Raw genomic sequence first — 18639 nt, 5'->3', positions numbered from 1 at the left:
ATATACATTAGATAAATGTGCATACAATGATTCCAAGTGTATGCAGTTTTCTTCCCATGATTATTAATGAGGGATGTCCTGAGAAACCGTCAGGCTTGAGGCCTGGAGCTGGACAACCCTGGTTTAGCTGAAATATTCCCAGGCCAGAAGCAGTGATTGACATTTGTTTTTTCAATGTAGAAGGCAGCACAGTTACATGTTTCACAGACTTGTCTCACCTTCACAGATTAAGGGCTGTGCCAGCGGAAATGGATAAAGTGGTATAAAGTTGTGGATTTACGATAGAACTATGAATGTTCTGGGACATTTACAGGAGAGTGATTGTGGTGTGAAAGATAACATAGAATTTGAAAATCGTTCTACAGTATTACAATAGGCCATCAAACTGGCACATTAGAAGGTCCTCACTGTTCTTAACTCCCATCTAATAACACATAACTGTTTTTTATCATGTGAAAAACGTCCACATCAGAATGCTAAGTTTCCCAGAACAGCCATATCTCACATTTCTTAATAGCCAGAAATGACTATGAAAGAAACTGATTTTAAGCCAATTACTAAATGGTTGGTGTCCTGTTCTGCTCACTGTCCTAGGCACAGTGCCTTAAAGGTTGCTCGGGTCAATCTGGGTCTTCACTAGTTTGGCAGTGATATGCTCTTACCGTACAGCCGTCTTTAGTACGTCTTGCTTGCCATAGTAGTAATTTCCCCCAAACACATAGATGGTGTCATTCAAAGCAACCACTCCATGCCGAAAGCGTGGCACGTCTGGGAGGCAGGTCAGGTGACGCCATTCAATGTACTTCACTAGACCAATTCCAGTGATGAACTTATGTGCAAACTGCATCTTCTTGCTGGGTGCCCTGTTGGAAAAGTCTTCATTTAGGCTATCACCTCCAATAATAACCAGCACCTTGTCTGGGAGCCGCATGCGGCAGGGAAGTTGGCTGATCACAGATGGTCCCCGGGGGACACTCAAGAGGGAGGCCTCCAGGACTTTATAGCACTTCCCAGATGGTGCCATGAGGTCAACTGCTAGAATTTGTCTCATTTCCCTGTTAGTGATTAGTGGAAACCTTACGCACTGCATGAGTTTGACGGCTTGGCACAGGCGTGATTTGCGATCTGTGTTGATCCATCGCAGGACTGAATGAAAAACCTCCAGCTCTGTGGTTGTGTAGAGTGCATCCTGACTCAGGAAGGCCACAATTTCCTCTGCTGTTAGGTCCAGGTATTTTTGCAGCGCCACCACCTGTTTAAAGTTTCTTAATACAAACTTCTCAGTGAAGATCTTAAGGTCATGCAGACCATAGGCATTAGCAAAAGAAATCACATCCAAACTCGATTCTGTAGTCATCTCTTCACGCATGAACTGAAAGCAGAGTGGGATCATCCCTTCCAGCTGGTACTGGAGGGCAGCTTCTGTCTTTTCAAACGCATTGTCCCAGCTGATCTTCAAGGCCCCAGAATATACAAAGTCAATAAAAAGACAAAGATTGCTAACAGAAAGTGTCTTCAGAACTATTGTTTCTTGTCGAGCTTCTCTCATTCCACTGGTGAACATCCCATGAAAAAAGTCACTGCCAGCTGCAAGAGCTGCACGGTGTGCTGAAAGAGTAGAAGGCATAGCATTAGGAGCATGTTTTTGCCAAGCTAGTTACTAGACACTGAAAAAGGGCCTTGTCCGTCCTCATTCTAAAAATAATATGAACATAGAGCAGTTTATTATGAATTATTCCACTGTTTTGGCAAATCTTTGATACACTTACCATGACAAATGTATTTTCCTGCTTCTTCTGACACATTTCTGGCAACTGTTTTACTATTTTTTCCTTTTCCTGTTTGTTCTTTTTTGCATGAGCTGCTGTCTCCCCCACTCCCCTGTATTCCCTGCCTCATTCCTCTTCCTTTGTTCTTGTTTTTTCTTAACCCTTCCATTCTAGTCTATTTTGCCTTCTGTAGGACAGGGGCTCCGAATTTTAAAAGTTAGATTAATCATTTCAGCATGCACATGTTACCCTGTGTTCGAACTGTAACTGGGGCCCAGGGTGTGAAACTCATTACTGGACTCAAGAGTGTGAGTCTCGGGCAGAATTAAATAGATGCCAATGCACGGAGCACATGATTGAAATTGCACTTTGCTTCAGGATGATATTTCAATGAACTGAGCTGCACTAAATACCCAACCACAGTTAACATGTAACTGAATCCCTTAATAACATTTAGTGCAAATTAATCCATGATGAAATAAGCTGGGTGCAGATTGAGAGGCTGAATCTGCACTCAGGTGATAAACTAAAACAAATTTGAAGATCCGTTCTACTGAAAACATGGCATTGTTTTAGAGCAGAAAGTGCAAGAGAGATGTATCTTTTTGCTCTTCAGCAACAAAATCACGTGCCAGTTCAGTGGAATGATCTGCTCAAGGGGAGGCGTTTTCCTTGACTGACAGGGAGTTTGGTTAAAAAGGGATTTGAGAGAGAGCAAGGGGGCAGTTCCTCTTTGGGCACTGGGAGATAAAGGAGCAGAGTGTTGGCTGGGCAGACAGTGTTCAATGCTGGCAAGCTGATTGATGGTGAAACTGTCTCCTGCGCTAATCATCCTTAGAAAAGCTGCAGTCTCGAGAATCCGTATCAGGCAGAAAAGCTGGGGAAGAGTTCCCTGATAAATTCAGTCAGAAATACGGCCAACAAATCTAGGTAAATATGAGATTAAGTGAAGGGCTGATGATGTGTATGATAACATATAGCTTAGATTGAAAAATTAATTTCATTTTTGGTGCTGAATTATGGATCCAATTTGTAATGTGCGAGTAATATTGTGTTTATATTTCTCAAAGTAGTGTATTTCTCTTGCCAAGTTCCACAATGCCAGAAAGTTGGCAGGGCTTTGTACAGATAAAGCGCTGAAAGTTACTACAAGAATACATGAAGTACAATGTGGGCATAAGTGTCTCTCTGTGTAATTTGCATATATCTTTTTTACGCTTAAAATAACAGTTTCAAAAGTAACTTAATCTCATGATATTTATTCTGCAAGCATAAGGAGACAGATGTGTGGTAAGAAATATCCCAAAGTAATGTAGCTGTTGTGTGCTGTTTATCTAGAGAGATTGAATGAATGTGCAGTATTTCAATTGCATGTGTTACAATTGGTGAAACATAGCCAAAAGGGTGTAGCGTGGTATTGTACATAAGGTACCACAGGAGGGCATAATCCATCCATCCAGAATGTATCAAGTCCAGTACTTTGTTTGTCGTTAGTGGCCCTGGTAAAAATAATCATTAGGCAGTATTCTGAAATCAGTCTCACAACTATAAAAATACCCCAATAGGTTACCACAATATATTGCCAAGGATTATAAAAGACCACCAAATACCACCATTATAAATAATACCACAAATTATTAGATATAACCCCAAAATATATCCAACATATTTTGTGCATTGGCTGGGAAACTTTAAAACAGTTACTGGGCGTGGCCTTGCATTCTAAAGCATAACCATAATGTGCACTCATTAAACTATTTAGTGCTGTGAGGTAGTGCAGTACTGTGTGCCCATTTGACTCTCATTATAGTCCCATTGACAAAAGTGTCACAATGTCCCAAATCCATGCTGAGTTTTCTGAATTGGCAAACTATCTTGAGGCAAAGCATTATGCCCCTGCAGTTTGGTCCTCAGAAAACGTGAAAATATGGAAAGACAGAATTACCACAGAGGTAGAACGGGAGGCATTTGAGAACATGTTTGATAAAGGAAGAATTGTGCAGGTGTGCCTCATTGGGCTATTGCAAGCACCATAACGCAAGGAGGAGAAAAACTGCATCATCTGAGTATGCGCAATACTGTGAATCCTGCTACACAGGTCCATAAAGAGGTGACAAAATGACATACACCAGAATGCACCATGTTTTCCTATAAACATTATGAAATGTATCAAGACTTTGATTAAACCATTCAAAAAGGGAATACAGTTGTTGCATGGAAGACCATTTAGGAGCCGTCCTGATATATTTAAAGTCCTTCAGATACCTAGGGAACAATATAGACAGTACTTTCACCTAACTCTAGTTTCAGCAGCTGCTAGTGTCATTTGTGGTCTCAATGAACAGGAAAATGTGTCATGGGCGGACTTTGAGAAAGAGGTTAGACATCAACTCTTCAACTCTCACCTTATCAGTCTATAGAGGATGTCAAAACAGCAGCTTATACTATGACGGGGAAGCCAGATATGTCCACTCGGTAACACCTTCAAAATTTGAAAAGGGCATGTCCACTCTTTGATGTGGCCTTTAACCCTAACTCTGTAGAATGTAAGACTGCATACTTTTATGGACTGCAAAAAGAAATTCTATCCCAGTTAATTTGTGCATCTGACAGGGAAAAACACTAGAATGGGCAATAGAACAGGGGACCAAACTATATGAATTGATATTTGGACACAGAGAGAGGAGGGGCCTAAGAATAAGGAGACAAAACCAAAGTCTATAGAACCTGTGCCAATGATTTCGAGGTAAAATCTGTAAAGATGCTGCTAGAATCAGCCCAAACTCATGCAAGAAACAGTGTGACATCTAGTCAAAGGGGCATGCATCCACATAGGACATCACCCCAAACTCCTATGTTCCAATCCATTTATCCCACCAATAGGGATTCTTACATTAGCCGTAGAAATGTGGGTAATTCTCCCAGAGTGGGATTTCACCACGATATGCCAGGCCTAAATAACAATCAAAATCAAATGTACAATGGCCCAAACCAGACACTAGGGGCTCAGAGTAGATTTGACCCTAATACAATGGTATATGGCCACCAAGAAAGACCAAGATATGTGGATAGATTCATTGAAAATGGAAACCAGTATAGGGGACAATTCCCACCAAATGAAAGATAAAATATGAATTATGTCCCTCGACACTATAACCAATAAACACCACCAGTCTGCCCTGGTCAAAAGATGGTCACTCTGCATTCTCTACCTCCTTTGTCACATGAATTCAGAAGTAACACAAATAGAAATCAATATCCTGAGAGGTAACAGAAAAGGCATAATCAGGGTGAGTTTAACCACTACCAGCCGAGGCCACAAAGAGAGGAATCCAGAGACATGGACAGGTTTCAATGCTTGGAGGCCCAAGTCAAAATGTTGTCTGAACAGATAGGAAAGTTATGTGCAGTTCAAAAGCAACAGACAAGTGAAGGTGCAGAATGTTATAGGGGTGATCTTGTGCATTCTGGCAGTAAGTGACTAGTTAATAATCTCTGCACTGATTAAAACAAACATGCTATTACATTACCTGTGAATAACAGTTCTGAATTTGTTAATGAATTAAAAATAAGAAAAAAATGAATGAAAGTGAGACAGAGAATTTCAACACACACAAAAAAGGAGTGTGGTTCAATTTAGAGTTGAACCAGACTATTCAGGTGTGTAGAAATGAAGAACAAAAGGCAGAAAATTAACCAGAAAACCTAAAGAACAGAAACAGAGATTTAAAAAGAGCATCCAATGTGAAAATAAAACACAAGGTGAAGAGTTAGGATCACTTGCTAGTCGGAATACTGTTCCTACACATACAGAGGAAACAGTAGCTCAAAAGGAGGATGCAGGTCAGTCACCTGAGGAGTATTTTGAACCAGGGATATTCCAAGGGACAAAAATGACAGGCTCCATGCAATACACAGATAGGTGCTGTGTGCCAGTAGATGACTGTCATGTGATACTTGTGAAAATACCCAGTCAAAAGGTTGCAGTGTAGAAATAATGGCGAGGACCCAGGAAATAAGAAAAGTACAATAAGAAATTGTGGTGCAAACACTAGTGATCCAAAGTCAGAGGGGCAGTCAGTAGCTACACTCCAAATGGGTTCTGAGTCCAGGAGAATAGACAAAGAAAGTCAAAATGAAGTGGCCAAAAAGGAGGGTAAGATGTCATTCCATATGCCCATTTGCCTAGCAAAGAGTAACAAAGAGCTAATGAAGGTAATCCTGAAATCATCAAAAATTCACCCTGTTTTTGTGTACTAGAAGATGTTGAAGATAGGTACTATTTTTCTATTACTATTGAAGAAAAATGTAATGCATTTACAATGATTGACACATGTGCCTAAGAAACAATAATGGCAAAAGAACTAGTGAAAAGTATCAATGAAGGGAGATCCCCACAAAATCATATAAAGCTGAGACAAACGAAGGCCCTCTGCGCAATGTCATGGGAAGAAATACCTATCGAAGGTGTCACTGAGGTTGACATAAAGATATCAGATGAGACAGGAAGTGTTGGCGCTTGAACATGAAAGGAGTTTAATTAATGAAATGGTACTCCAGCAAATAATTGACAGGGAGGAGATCACAAAGTTCAGAATAATGATTCAACACATGTATGCTGAGTTGGGACAAAGAATTGTTGTAAGATACATGTTAAAGATTACAATTGGCCCTAAGAGTATTCATCACAATGTGTGGATCATGAGTGGGACACAAATCAAATTCTATTTGGGAAATGACATCATGCACAGGATGTGTATGGTATTAGACTTTCTAAATCAAAAGGTTTGGTCCAGGTTGGTCGGAGCCGCACATGAATTTGAAAACAAAAGACAGGCTTACCATTGTGCCCAGATGACACCATACGCAGTTGCACTGCATGTGACAAATTATGTTACTATTCCCGTAATACAAAAGACAATTTACAGTAACATTAACATACAGAAAGGAACAACAGATACAAGGTTCTGATGCATTTGTATGCCTAAATGAATCCATTAGGCAGCAAGGGTTAGAATGCAAATATACACCACTGATAGAGATCAGGGATGGACCCATTCAAATACAATAAAGGGTGTCAAGGCATTCATTTGGAAGAGAATTTAGCAATGTGAATGGCAAACCAGAAGTCTTACTACACTGCTGATTTCAGTAACCCGTGATTGGGAACAATCCTGAAAGCTATGTAACTGCACAGGTTGAGTTGCAAGAATCCTTGGAGTCTAAGGCTACAGGAATCATTAAAGTTCAGTCTGTGTACCCTTATGAGCCAAGTGAACTAGTGTGCTGCCATCAAGTTAATTGTATACTATTCAAATCTAAAAGAGAAAAGCAGCATATTGAAATTGAGATCAATGTTGCAAAATATTTGAGTGTAGCGACTCTCCAAAGAGACACTGCCACACGTTTAAAGGAAAGGAGAGAGATTCTTCCTTTTGAGGATTTCCCAGAGTTTTCTAACATGGTAGAGGAACAGTTTCAAGCTGCAGAAGCTTGCACAAGTGAAGAGGAAAGAGACCAATTGAGAACAATATTTAAGGAATTCCAACGGGTTTTTCGCAAAGTTGCCTATGATTGTGGGCTGACCGATTTGCATGTTGCCATATTGCCAGAATACTTATTTGTGTGACAATATAGATTACCCCTAGCATGTTTGGAATCACTAGCTGAAATAATAAAAAATCTAAAAAAATCTAGAATCTAGAGGAATCATTAGGCCTATTCATAGCACATCAAATACCCATCTATTAGGTCTGCTAAAACCTAATGGTCAATGGTGTTTGTGTGAAGATCTATGAGAATTGAACAACAAGGTACCTGTTTTAAGGTGGCCCCTTCCATTTATTGATACGGGTCTTGCACAGTTTCAAGGGTCAAAGATGTTTATCACATTAGACCTTACAGCTGGATACTGGTGTGTGCCACTAGCTGAAGATATTCAAAATGTGTTTGCATTTTCTTTTGACAAATCACAATATGCATGGTCCCAGACCCCTTTTGGGTACGTGAATAGTGGAAGTGAGTTTGGGATAGTCCTGAGCAAAGCTCTCCCGGATGCAGCTGAAAGGGGTACAATAGTTTATATGGATGATATGCTAATCAAAAATGAAGATCTGAAAAGCCACTTCCATGAGATTAGACATGAAGGCTGGGGCAAAAGTATCTTTACAGAAAGCACAGTGGTGTAGAAAAAAGGTAAACTTTCTTGGTCATGAGGTGACAGAAAATGGGTAAAACCCACAAAAGAAAAAAGTGGAGGTGGTTCATAAAATAAAAGGGCCCACTAATTTGAATAGTTTAAAGAGAGTGTTATGAATGACAAGTTACAACAGGAAATGTATTGAGAATTATGCAGGGATTACACAACCTTTAACGAGATTACTGAAGCAGGGCATGCCCTATAAATGGGAAAAAGGAACACAATAAGGCAGTAGCCATGATAAATGAGTGTCTAATGAAAGCACCATGTTTGGCATATCAAATTAAAAAACAGATTTTCTTTGTAGAAATAGGATTTATAGATCAATGCATGTCAGCAGTAATACATCAAAAACATGACGCGAATAACAAATCCATTGCATATGCTAGCAACGCATTGTGACAGGTAGAGACCAAATTTAGTGAATGTGAAGAAAAAACTTCTGACCACTGTCTGGGCGTTACAACATTTCCACCCCATAATTCAGAGGGAGCGGGTGACTGTTAAACAAATCACCAGCCTCTGCAATTTTGCAAAGTAAGTGAATCTGATCAGGGAATTTGGCCCAGTAAAGAATTATTTCCTGGACATTAGCACTTCATGATTTCCTGTAGAAGTGAAGTATGGACAGAATAAAAAGAGCCCAGTTGCTCAAAGACTAGCAGAGGTGCATGATTGTGCAGTTGTATGTGTGCCTATTGACACAGAGCTAGAAACAAGTTTTAATGAATTTGAGCAATCCCCACACAAGGCATTCAACAAAGAAACATGTGCGGATTTAGCAACTGTGTATCTAGTTGGATGTGCATACCGTGTAGTTAAAGATACAGAAAAAAAACTTGTGACAGGAATAGGAAACATATGGTTTAAATGTGACAACATTCTAAGAGTAAGCATGAGGATAGGTCCCAAAGGTAGTCAAGTGGCGGAGATGGTCGCTATTTATAAGGCAATATCTACAGCAGTAGAAAAATAAATATTTCTAGTAACTGATTCTGATTACACGCAAAATAGTTTTGTAGAGTATTTAAATGGTGTTCAGTGCTGGCAAGCTGATTGATGGCAAGCTGATTGATGCTGAAGCTGTCTCCTGGGCTAACAACCATTAGAAAAGCTGCAGTCTTGAGAATCCTTATCTGAGTGTCCTGTGCAAGGCAGGCAGAAAAGCTGGGGAAGAGTTCCCCACCAAATCGAGTTATTAATACCACCACAAAATCTATGTAAATATGTAGTTAAGTGAGGGGCTGATGATGTGAATGATAACAGATAGCTTAGGTTAAATTGTTAATTTCATTTTAGGTTCTGTATTAGGGATCCTATTTGTAATATGCGTGTAACTGTGTTTATATTTCTCAAAGATTTACTGTGCATTTTTAAAGTGTATTTCTCTTGCCAAGTTCCACAATGCCAAGGACAGTTGGCAGGGCTTTGCACAGATAACGCGCTGAAAGATATTACAAGAAGAAATGTACTTTCACTATGAAGTTCAATGTGGGTATGAGTGTCTCTCTGTGTAACTTGCATATTTCAATTTTATGATTAAAAAGACAGATTCAAAAGTAATTTAGTCTGATATTTATTTCCACAATCAGTCCCTTTTATTTAACATGCATAAGGAGACAGAGGTGTTGTAAGAAATATCCCAAAGTAAAGTAGCTGCTGTGTGCTGTTTATCTAGAGAGATTGAATGAATGTGCAGTATTTCAATTTCATGCTTTACAATTGTTGAAACTCAGCCAAAAGGGTGTAGTGTGGTATTGTACATAAGGTACTGCAGGAGGGCATGAGCCATTCATCCAGAGTGTATCAAGTCCAATATGTTGTATGTTGTTACTGACCCTGGTAAACATTATTATTAGCCAGCATTCTGAAATCAGTCTCTCACCACTATAAAAAGACTCCAATAGGTAACCACAGTATATTGCCAAGGATTATAACATGCCACCAAATACCAACATAATAACAAAGTAATAGATATAACTCCAAAATATATCGAACACTTCCCATTTGCCTTTAAACCTAAACATAACACTTAGACAGACATTGTATTCCTCCCTTTTAAATATTTTCACTTTCCATTTCCTAAACCCTCTTATTTCAATGTAATCCCGGCTTCAACTCTACCCCTAATTCTAGCCTCATTCACCTGTTCTTACTTACATGTTCAATGTGTTGTTCATTTTTCCACAGTGTCAGCCTTATGGCTGATATTTAGATTTCTGTTTTCATTTGTCACAACAATGTTGTCATTGCAGCTCTACTTAAAATGACTTAGTTGGCTAGTTGGTGTGGAAGGACGCAGACCCACAGTCAAAAAAAAAATGGTAAAAATGAGCAAGAACATAATTATAATGGAAATGCTGCCATGAGGAAAAGGGAGGGATAAAGAACTTGGATTGTGGGTGAGTCTGAAAATAACTTTCTTGAGAAAATAAAAAAAGGAAATGGAATCTGGATAAAACATGCATTTATACCTTTGATATGACATCATTATGTTTCTCTAGAGTTTATTATTTGTCTTGAAATCCCAGCGGATTTGGGTTAGGGTATCCCAGTTTTCTAGAGCATGTAATATTGATTGCAGTTAAATTGAACATTGCAGATGCACAGAAAGAACTGACAATTGACATTCGGCCAACTCCAGCTTACTGCAGCAACATCGTCAGCTTGCTGCCAACGGTCCTCACTAGTTCAAACCATTCTGGAAAAAGAGCGTTCATCTGCAATTGAAGCTGTAACAGAGGCAGATACCTACGCTCCTCACCTGAGGATGATGTCACTGGGAATGTGACACCACTGACATGTTTTCCCGGAACTGTTTAGTCATGTTACACCACAATGATATGGAAATAAATAACCGACTCATCCCAGGGCACAAAGGAACTAATTATTTTAAATAAGGCAGGATAATAGCCTGGAAGGCCTAGTAAGTGCCTTTTGACATTGTTGGGTCAATTGTCTGAATGGCATAAAGGATCCCATATAGCGGTGGGTGGATGTGTTGGCTTTGGAATGGTTTAATGCTATGATGCTGTATGTTTGTCTAGCAGGACTGACTGCAATAACTCATTTTCATCATCCCATAAAATGAAATGAAAACTTATTTTTTGACGTTTACATTGGTTACATATTGGAATTGAGAGGACCTGAGAAATGTATAGCACAATTATGAGACTCTAAATAAAGACCTGATTATTCATTGCTTGCACACAAAGCTAGTGTGATGAGATAGGATTGCCCAATGTGCTCAAATTAGATGAAAGCATATAATAGGGCAGAGTTTTTCAAAACTTTGTTATTATTTCATTAATGTTATGTTGGTAATTATTCAGTGCGGTAAACAATAAGATGGTAGGTGTCCTCCAGAAAGGCCTCCACACAGAGGGAAATATTTACTTTAAAAGAACAGCAACTAGTGTGAAGGATTCATATATGTGCATGCAACATGTAATCAGAGATGCTACCTAAAATAGCTATCTAATAGATTCAAAATCACAGAACATTGTAGATCCTTTCCTGCCAACACCAGTACAGGAGCAGCACCACCACACCACCTTGCCTGGATCCCAACACGCCCACCACTGAAGCCCTGGAGCACCCGCTCCCTGCGAAGATGGCCAACTCCATCAAGACTTCTAGCTGACCTTCCTGCAGCAGGCCACTTGACTTGTCAGCTGCTCCACGTTCTGACTGGATGCACTCCAGTACATACTGGATGTTGCCAGCATGCCAGGGGGTGCAGCCAGCCCTCTCTAAATGCCTGCTCTTAAGGTCTGTGCCTTTTCCCAACACATTGTAGATTATTACCTGGCAGCACAAGTACAGGGGCAGCACCGCTGCACCACACTGGCACGATCTCAACATGGCCACTATTGAAGCCCTGAAGCACCCGTTCCCTGCAAAGATGGCCGACACCATTACAGCCTCTACCCAACCCTTCTGCAGCACGCCACCTTACCTGTCGGCTGCTCCGTGCTCTGATTGGATGCACTCCAGTTCATACTGGAAATCGCCAGCACACTAGCATGCCGGGATGCACAACCGGCCTTCTTTAAAGGCCTGCTCTAAAGGCCTTTGCCTGTCATAGCCTGTCTAGTCTTGGATGGCCTCAAGGCCAAAGCCTCTGCATGCTGTTTCCAGCTCCCTGACTAAAGGTATGCGCATGGTTGATGGTGTGCTCCCGAGCATGAGCCGAGTGCTTATCCTGAACTGCGTCCTTACATCCCAATTCCCCCCACCTATTTCCTACCTCCATTCTCATCATCAGCTCCTGTTCCTGCCCTGCACTCACTACTTCCCCTTCCGCTCATTCCCTCACACAACTTACACAACCCCTTCTACTACCTTAGTCTCGGGATGGGCTGACCCCAGCATCACCCTCTCTTCCTAGCCTCATTTCCCACATCTTACAACACTCACACTCCACCACAGTCTCTATCCACCACAGTTGTCAGACTCACCCACGCTATGCACCCCAATGCTTTCACATGTCCTCGCACTGGATCTGACTGCCACACCTAGCTCTCATTTTGCACCGCCCACCCAGGCCTTACTTCCCTCCCTCCTTCTGTATTTACCCACAATAATTGCATACGTTCTCCGACTTCTGCACCTTGTGCACCAGACACACCCACACATTTCACCAACACCCCATCCATCTCCTTCCCACGACTTGACCCATACACTCACCTAGCATCCAATGTGCCTTGATCAATGCATGCTTGGTAACTGCCCATGCGCCAGATATCCTCAATCTCATCTCTGCCAATACCCTTGACATCTTAGCCATCACTGAAAACTGGATCCATGATTCTGCTGGCCCTACCCTCTCCATTGCCATTCCAACAAACGATGCTATCCTCTGTAATGATAGAGACCTGCAGAAATGAGGTGGTGTCACCATCATCTATAGAGACATGCTCTCCATCTGCAGCATACCCTTCACCCCCTCCCAAACTGCTAGTTGCTCACAGCTAAACCATCACAGACGCCTACCTCCACCATCACCCAGCATATCATCTACCACCCACCAAGGCCCACCCCCACCTTCATGTGCAATGTTAAACCCAAATCCAAAATTATCACCATGGGCGACTTCAACCTTGGTTGTTCTGACACACTTGACAACTGTGCAGCATCTCACACCAGCTCCACCTCAACCTTAGACTACTTCCAAAAGATTCTCACCCCGACCACACACTAGGATGCACATCTGATTGTCTACTTTATCCCAACTGTAATACTACAGTCCTCTCCAACACCACTTGTGCGTGGTCAGAGCACCACATAATTTCATTCACAATCCCTCCATATAGCAAATCCATCTCCCATCCTGCCCAATCTCGCACATCATCTCACCAGGCACCTGTAACCTTTCCAGTGACAGTTTCCAGCCACTACTTGCAAACCTTCCCCGCTCCCATCCAACACCTCCAATGTAGATCTTCTAGTTAACCACTACAACACCTCTCTCATGTTGTCCATCAACATACTTGCCCCTCTTAAAGAACAAACTCCCAAATGCTTCATGCACACTATCCCTTGGTTCATCCGTGATCTACACACTGTACGCTATGAGAAATGTGCTATCAAAGCCATCTGGCTCAAGCTCCCTTCAGCAGAGAGCAAATCTTGTTTCACAGACTTCTCTAGGGACTACAAAAGAGCCATCCAAGCTGCCAAAGCTTTTGCCTACAACAATTGAATTGTGAACACTAAATCAAACTCCTGCAAACTCTTTGCCATCCTACATCCTAGAATCACCAGTCCCTCCACCTTCCACAGTTATCAAGAATGATAGCTGGTGTGACGATGTTCAGAAAGCTCTTCGGAGCAAAATTGCCCTATTACAAAACAAAATCTAGCTGAAGTTGTCCACTACTATCTCTACACCCCCCTCTACCACTACTCCCGCCCACCCCAGCATGCCCTGCTTTTCATTTTCTATCCAGTAACTGAAACTGATATTGCCAGCATCTCAAAAGGCCTTAAACCCCCCCTGATTTAGATGAGGCATCTTCCCTGCACCACTCATCAAGGAATGTGGTGACCTCCTACTGCAAATCACAACCATTATCAATGCCTCATTCGCCTCCTGTTCAGGTACCACATCTCTAAAAAAAACCTGGATCTCACCCCTCCTCAAGAATCCTTCACTCGACCCAGCTATCCCAACCAACTAACAGCTTATCACCACTGTCACCTTCCTACTAAAAATCATTGACCGAGTTGCCTACTTCCAAATCCAGCAAAACCTCAAGCTAAACCGATGTATATTATAAAAATGTAAACGAAAAGATCGAATTACAAAATCACAAACACCACAAGTCTGCATTTTGTAATTGTTGTCCACCGCAACACATGTATTGTATGCAGGGGACAGTCCGGCAAACCCTGCAAACCATAATACCAAACTAGAGGAGCGGGGGACACCCCTGCAACCCCTGATCCCCTAGTTTACTATTTTGGTAGTAGGTATTTTATACCAGACCGAATGCACACTATTTGTGCATTCAGAGTTTTATATATGATATTTTTGTCCATTGCCGAGCAAAACCACATTTTTAGCCCTTGTCAATCAAGTTTCCGACCTAGACATGGCACAGACACAGCACTACTCGACATCAAGAACCAGCTCAATGATTGTAGAGATTCCGCTAACCTCCCCTTCCAAATGCTTTGAGACCTGTCTGCTGCTTTCAACTTTGTTGACCACTCTACCCTCTGTCGCCACCACACTATCGATGTCTCCTTTTCATCCGGTACAGAGAGTGGATTACATTCTTCCTTGCTGAAGGCACCACCAGAGTCTTCTCTGACAACCACTGCGCAACCCCCACTGCAACATGCAGGGTGCCCTAAAGCTCCTGTGTATCAACCACCCTCTACAACACATACGCCAAGCCTCTCTTCGACCACCTTGACTCACTCAGCATCAAGTACATGAACTACGCTGATGACCCTCAGATCCTCATCCCATTACCTGGCAACTACCACCTGGTCTCTCAAAAGGTCAATTCCATATATGAAACCATCCAAGCCTGGATGGCCACCTACCATTCATGCCTTAATGATGATAAGACGGAACTCCTTCTCGTTGGCAGCCCAGCCCACTTCGCCAATCTGAGCCCAGACTACCAATCATTTATCATTGGAAATCATACCATCCACCTCTCTAGGGTCATCAATACGCTTGGTTTCCATCTAGATTCTACTTGGAGCGTGTCACGTCACGTCAATGCCATTGCCTGCTCTGCTGCGTACGTCACAAAACTCATCAATGCTAGCAGGGCCTTCTTATTTCATGAAAACTGCCTCAACACCAGTTGAGTTATCGTCACATCCAAGTGGGAGTATTGCAACGTGCTCCTTGGGGGCAACTCTGAGAAAAACTTAACTGAGCTGCAATCTATACAGAACAATGCTCTCCGGGCTCCCCTTTGCCTAAAAAAAAATATCATACCTCTGCTGCAAGAAAAGAGGCACACTGGATCCCTGTCTGAGAAAGAATAAAGTTCAAAACTCTCACCATTTCACACTGCTTCCATTCTAATACTGCCCCCAGCTCTATTGCCCAGAGTCTTTCCAGGCCCTCCTCCACCAGACCAACATGCAACGCCCACTGCAACCATCTAACCATGCCCAGTTTCAAATGTTCAAAAGACGGAGGTTCCAGTTTACCCGTATCTGCTGCCACACTCTGGAACTCACTGCATCCTGCCTTGAAGGCAGTACCTTCGCACAGTGTGTTTTCCAGAGACAATTAAAGACCTGCATATTCAATAAATGTCCGTTACTACTTGCTAACTACCGGATCTTGTGCTCAGTCTCCAAACTACTTGTAACCGTAACCAGCACATAGACACCCTCGGGTTAAGGGAGCTACTACACATGAAAAAAACAACAAAAAAATAATGTTTAGTTTCCATAATTTTATAATTCATCTTGTTTTAATACAGACAGCTGAGTACTAATATCTCAGACAGAACATAAAAATATCATCAAGTCAACTCAGCATCGATACAGACAAACTTGTCAAGCAAGTCAAAAGTGCACAGTGCAAAAAGTGCAGAGGACAACAAAAGTACATCAATACAAACAATCTTCCAAAATAATAAAGTTCCATTAATGGGAAACACAGAGGCCCCACAAGATGCAAAGACTGTGTTTAGTTGCAAAAAATAGCAAAGCAACAATGTACATTCACAGATCTGATACAGGAATAAATCCCATTCTTTAAACAGAAAGATGAATCTGTCCGAGTGAAAAACTCAGTCAAATCTATCCTGGCATCCACAATAAATAGTCGCATTCACAAATAAAAGTCTACTAGAAGAGACAACAGTAAAAATTATTGTCTTTATTCTTGAGCTCCAGACAGGGTACGACGACTAATGTCGCTCTACTAATTTGAACATGTAGCACGACCCGAAAGGCCAGTGATTTCATCAGGACTAAAGGACCATAATTCATCTCACAAGGAGAAGGGTAAGAAAACCTGACTCATCGCGGAAAGATTGTAAAAGAAAAACTGGAAGTTTACTCATAGAAATTGATACTTACTCATTTCTCAGACGGGAGCCAACTGGGGAAACTGCGAAATTCACCTTAGTGGCTTAAATTCATTACCAAAGTAGCCACAAGGACTGCACAAAGCATGACGCATCATCTTTTTTAGAAAAGAATTGAGTAACAGCTCCAATTTCACATGTGCCACGCTCTATTTACTTTGGTTTCCAAAACTGCATGGCGGCACCCCCTATTCCAAAGACTGAAAGCGAGTGTGGACCTACTTTCAAAAGTAAATGCAAAACGGCTTAAGAAGTGTGGGGGGGGGGGGTAGGGGCAATAGGTGCTCTTACAAGTGGATTAGCAAAACTGCCCAGTGAAAGCAGGTGGCTTACAAGACAGCCATGCACAAATTGAAAGAAATATAATGTGGGTAGGCAGAGAGGGAAGGTGATAAAGGCAGACAGTGAATTGGTTGCATATCCTGTGGATCTATGCCGTTTCATCGCTCCCTTTTTTGAAACATGTGAATGAATATGCTTTAGATATTTAAAATGTTTCCATACAATCAAGCCAAAATACACATAAACACAATTTCATCTAAAAGGAAGATTATAAAAACAAGAATCTAAAAGGTTGATAAACAATTGTAAAGAACTTTTTGATATAATAAAGTGAGTAGATAAATGTATACATGAATAAAAGCACAATAGTTACTTGAAGCTATAGTCGAGAACTACATAACCTGCGAGTTGCGTACCCTCAGGCTTCCTAGACTGATATACAGGTCCTTCCCGAGAAATGTAGAAATAGCCCAAAAAGACATGACAATAAGCATAAAAATGATGGGTGGCATTGTCTCAGATAACGTTTTCTAAAAATTGGATACAATAAATGTTGTCTCAAAAAATCTTATTCTTTACAAAATAACAAAATGTGAAACAGACTGTCTGGTATATTGGGGCAAAGGAAGCACGACCACAGCCCGAGTCTCGTGTTAGGGCTAGACAGCTTAATATATCTTAAGTGTAAATCAATATAATTAAAGCAAATAGAACAGACTTCTGATTAAGTATACATGCAGACCCGCCCGGAGGTGACTAAATGGCATATAATGGCAGATTAATGAGTTTAATACGTTTGCCAGCTTCCTTCTATTTAAGAGTCCCCTCAACACCCTGAAGAATTATTTTTGTTAACTTTTTATCGAGTCGAAGGTTGAGGATGGTTTGGTGGGGGTAATGTATTTCGTCTGGTTTTTTAACAAGAATTGCAGCCATGGGAGTCTTGTCCCTGTCAGTTTTGAGCAGATTTGCCAAAAGTACATTTGTTAATATAGATTTAGAGTTAGTAGTGTTAAACTGGAGCAAGAGTCCAAGCTCTTTAAGGATGGTTAGCATTCATATCGATTTTGCGAGTGGCAATACGCTTTGTAGAAGAAGTCTTGAGCTCTGTGAAGATCTGGAGACCCGTGCCCACCCCACAACCATTGCCATAAGGTGCAATGTAGCTCACCATCAATTTCCTGACAACTGCAACCCCTTCTCTTCAGTGGCAAAGGGCAGGTTCAGAGGTTATAAGTGCATTACTACTAAACTGTAAAAGGACATTTTTTTTTTTAGGAGTCAAAGATTAGGACCGTGCCCCTTGCAACAAATACTAACTACAGAAAGGTCCTAACACCTCTCAAACTCTCCCTTAGAAATCTGGGAACCACTGTCTAGATCCCTTGAGAACTGCCACTCTTGGTCTGCTTCAAAATAACACCAAAGCCTGTTTTCTGGAAAAATATATCTGTTTATTTTATTACAACAAAATTTCTAAAAACTCTAAAATACATATCCAGCACATTAGTCCTTAATCTTTTAAACAAGGAGTAAAATCGAAAAAAGAAAGGAGGAAAGAAGAGAGGTGAAACAGTAATCCTTTGGGTAGGTCTCGGAAGGAAACTGTGATGTACACTTATACGCTTACATATATTTTGTAGAAACCAACACCATTAGTAAACAAGAAAAGAGTACTGAGGACAAAATATGAGTCCATAAATAATCAAAACAAAACTAAAAACAATCAAACATTCAAATTTGTACTAAACAAATCAGACAACACAATTTGCATTACTAGCATACATGATAAATGTGAAATTATGATGTCTAGTGTAGA

The 18639-nt window shown here is 41.1% G+C and overlaps 1 protein-coding gene across 1 annotated transcript in view; it reads right to left on the bottom strand.

The window, feature by feature from the left end:
• The window catches only part of KLHL33 (kelch like family member 33), a 710631-nt gene that overhangs the window by 520611 nt on the left and 171381 nt on the right, over positions 1-18639 (bottom strand). The window contains exon 3 of the mRNA XM_069633757.1: positions 663-1608. Coding sequence (XP_069489858.1) covers positions 663-1608 — 946 coding nt within the window. The remainder of the gene's footprint in view (positions 1-662; positions 1609-18639) is intronic.

The sequence above is a fragment of the Ambystoma mexicanum genome, chromosome 13 (assembly GCF_040938575.1).
Source record: "Ambystoma mexicanum isolate Mex_15411 chromosome 13, UKY_AmexF1_1, whole genome shotgun sequence".
Classification (NCBI taxonomy): Eukaryota; Metazoa; Chordata; class Amphibia; order Caudata; family Ambystomatidae; genus Ambystoma; species Ambystoma mexicanum.
Note: the sequence above shows the minus strand (reverse complement) of the source record. Positions and strands in the feature narration are given on the sequence as shown.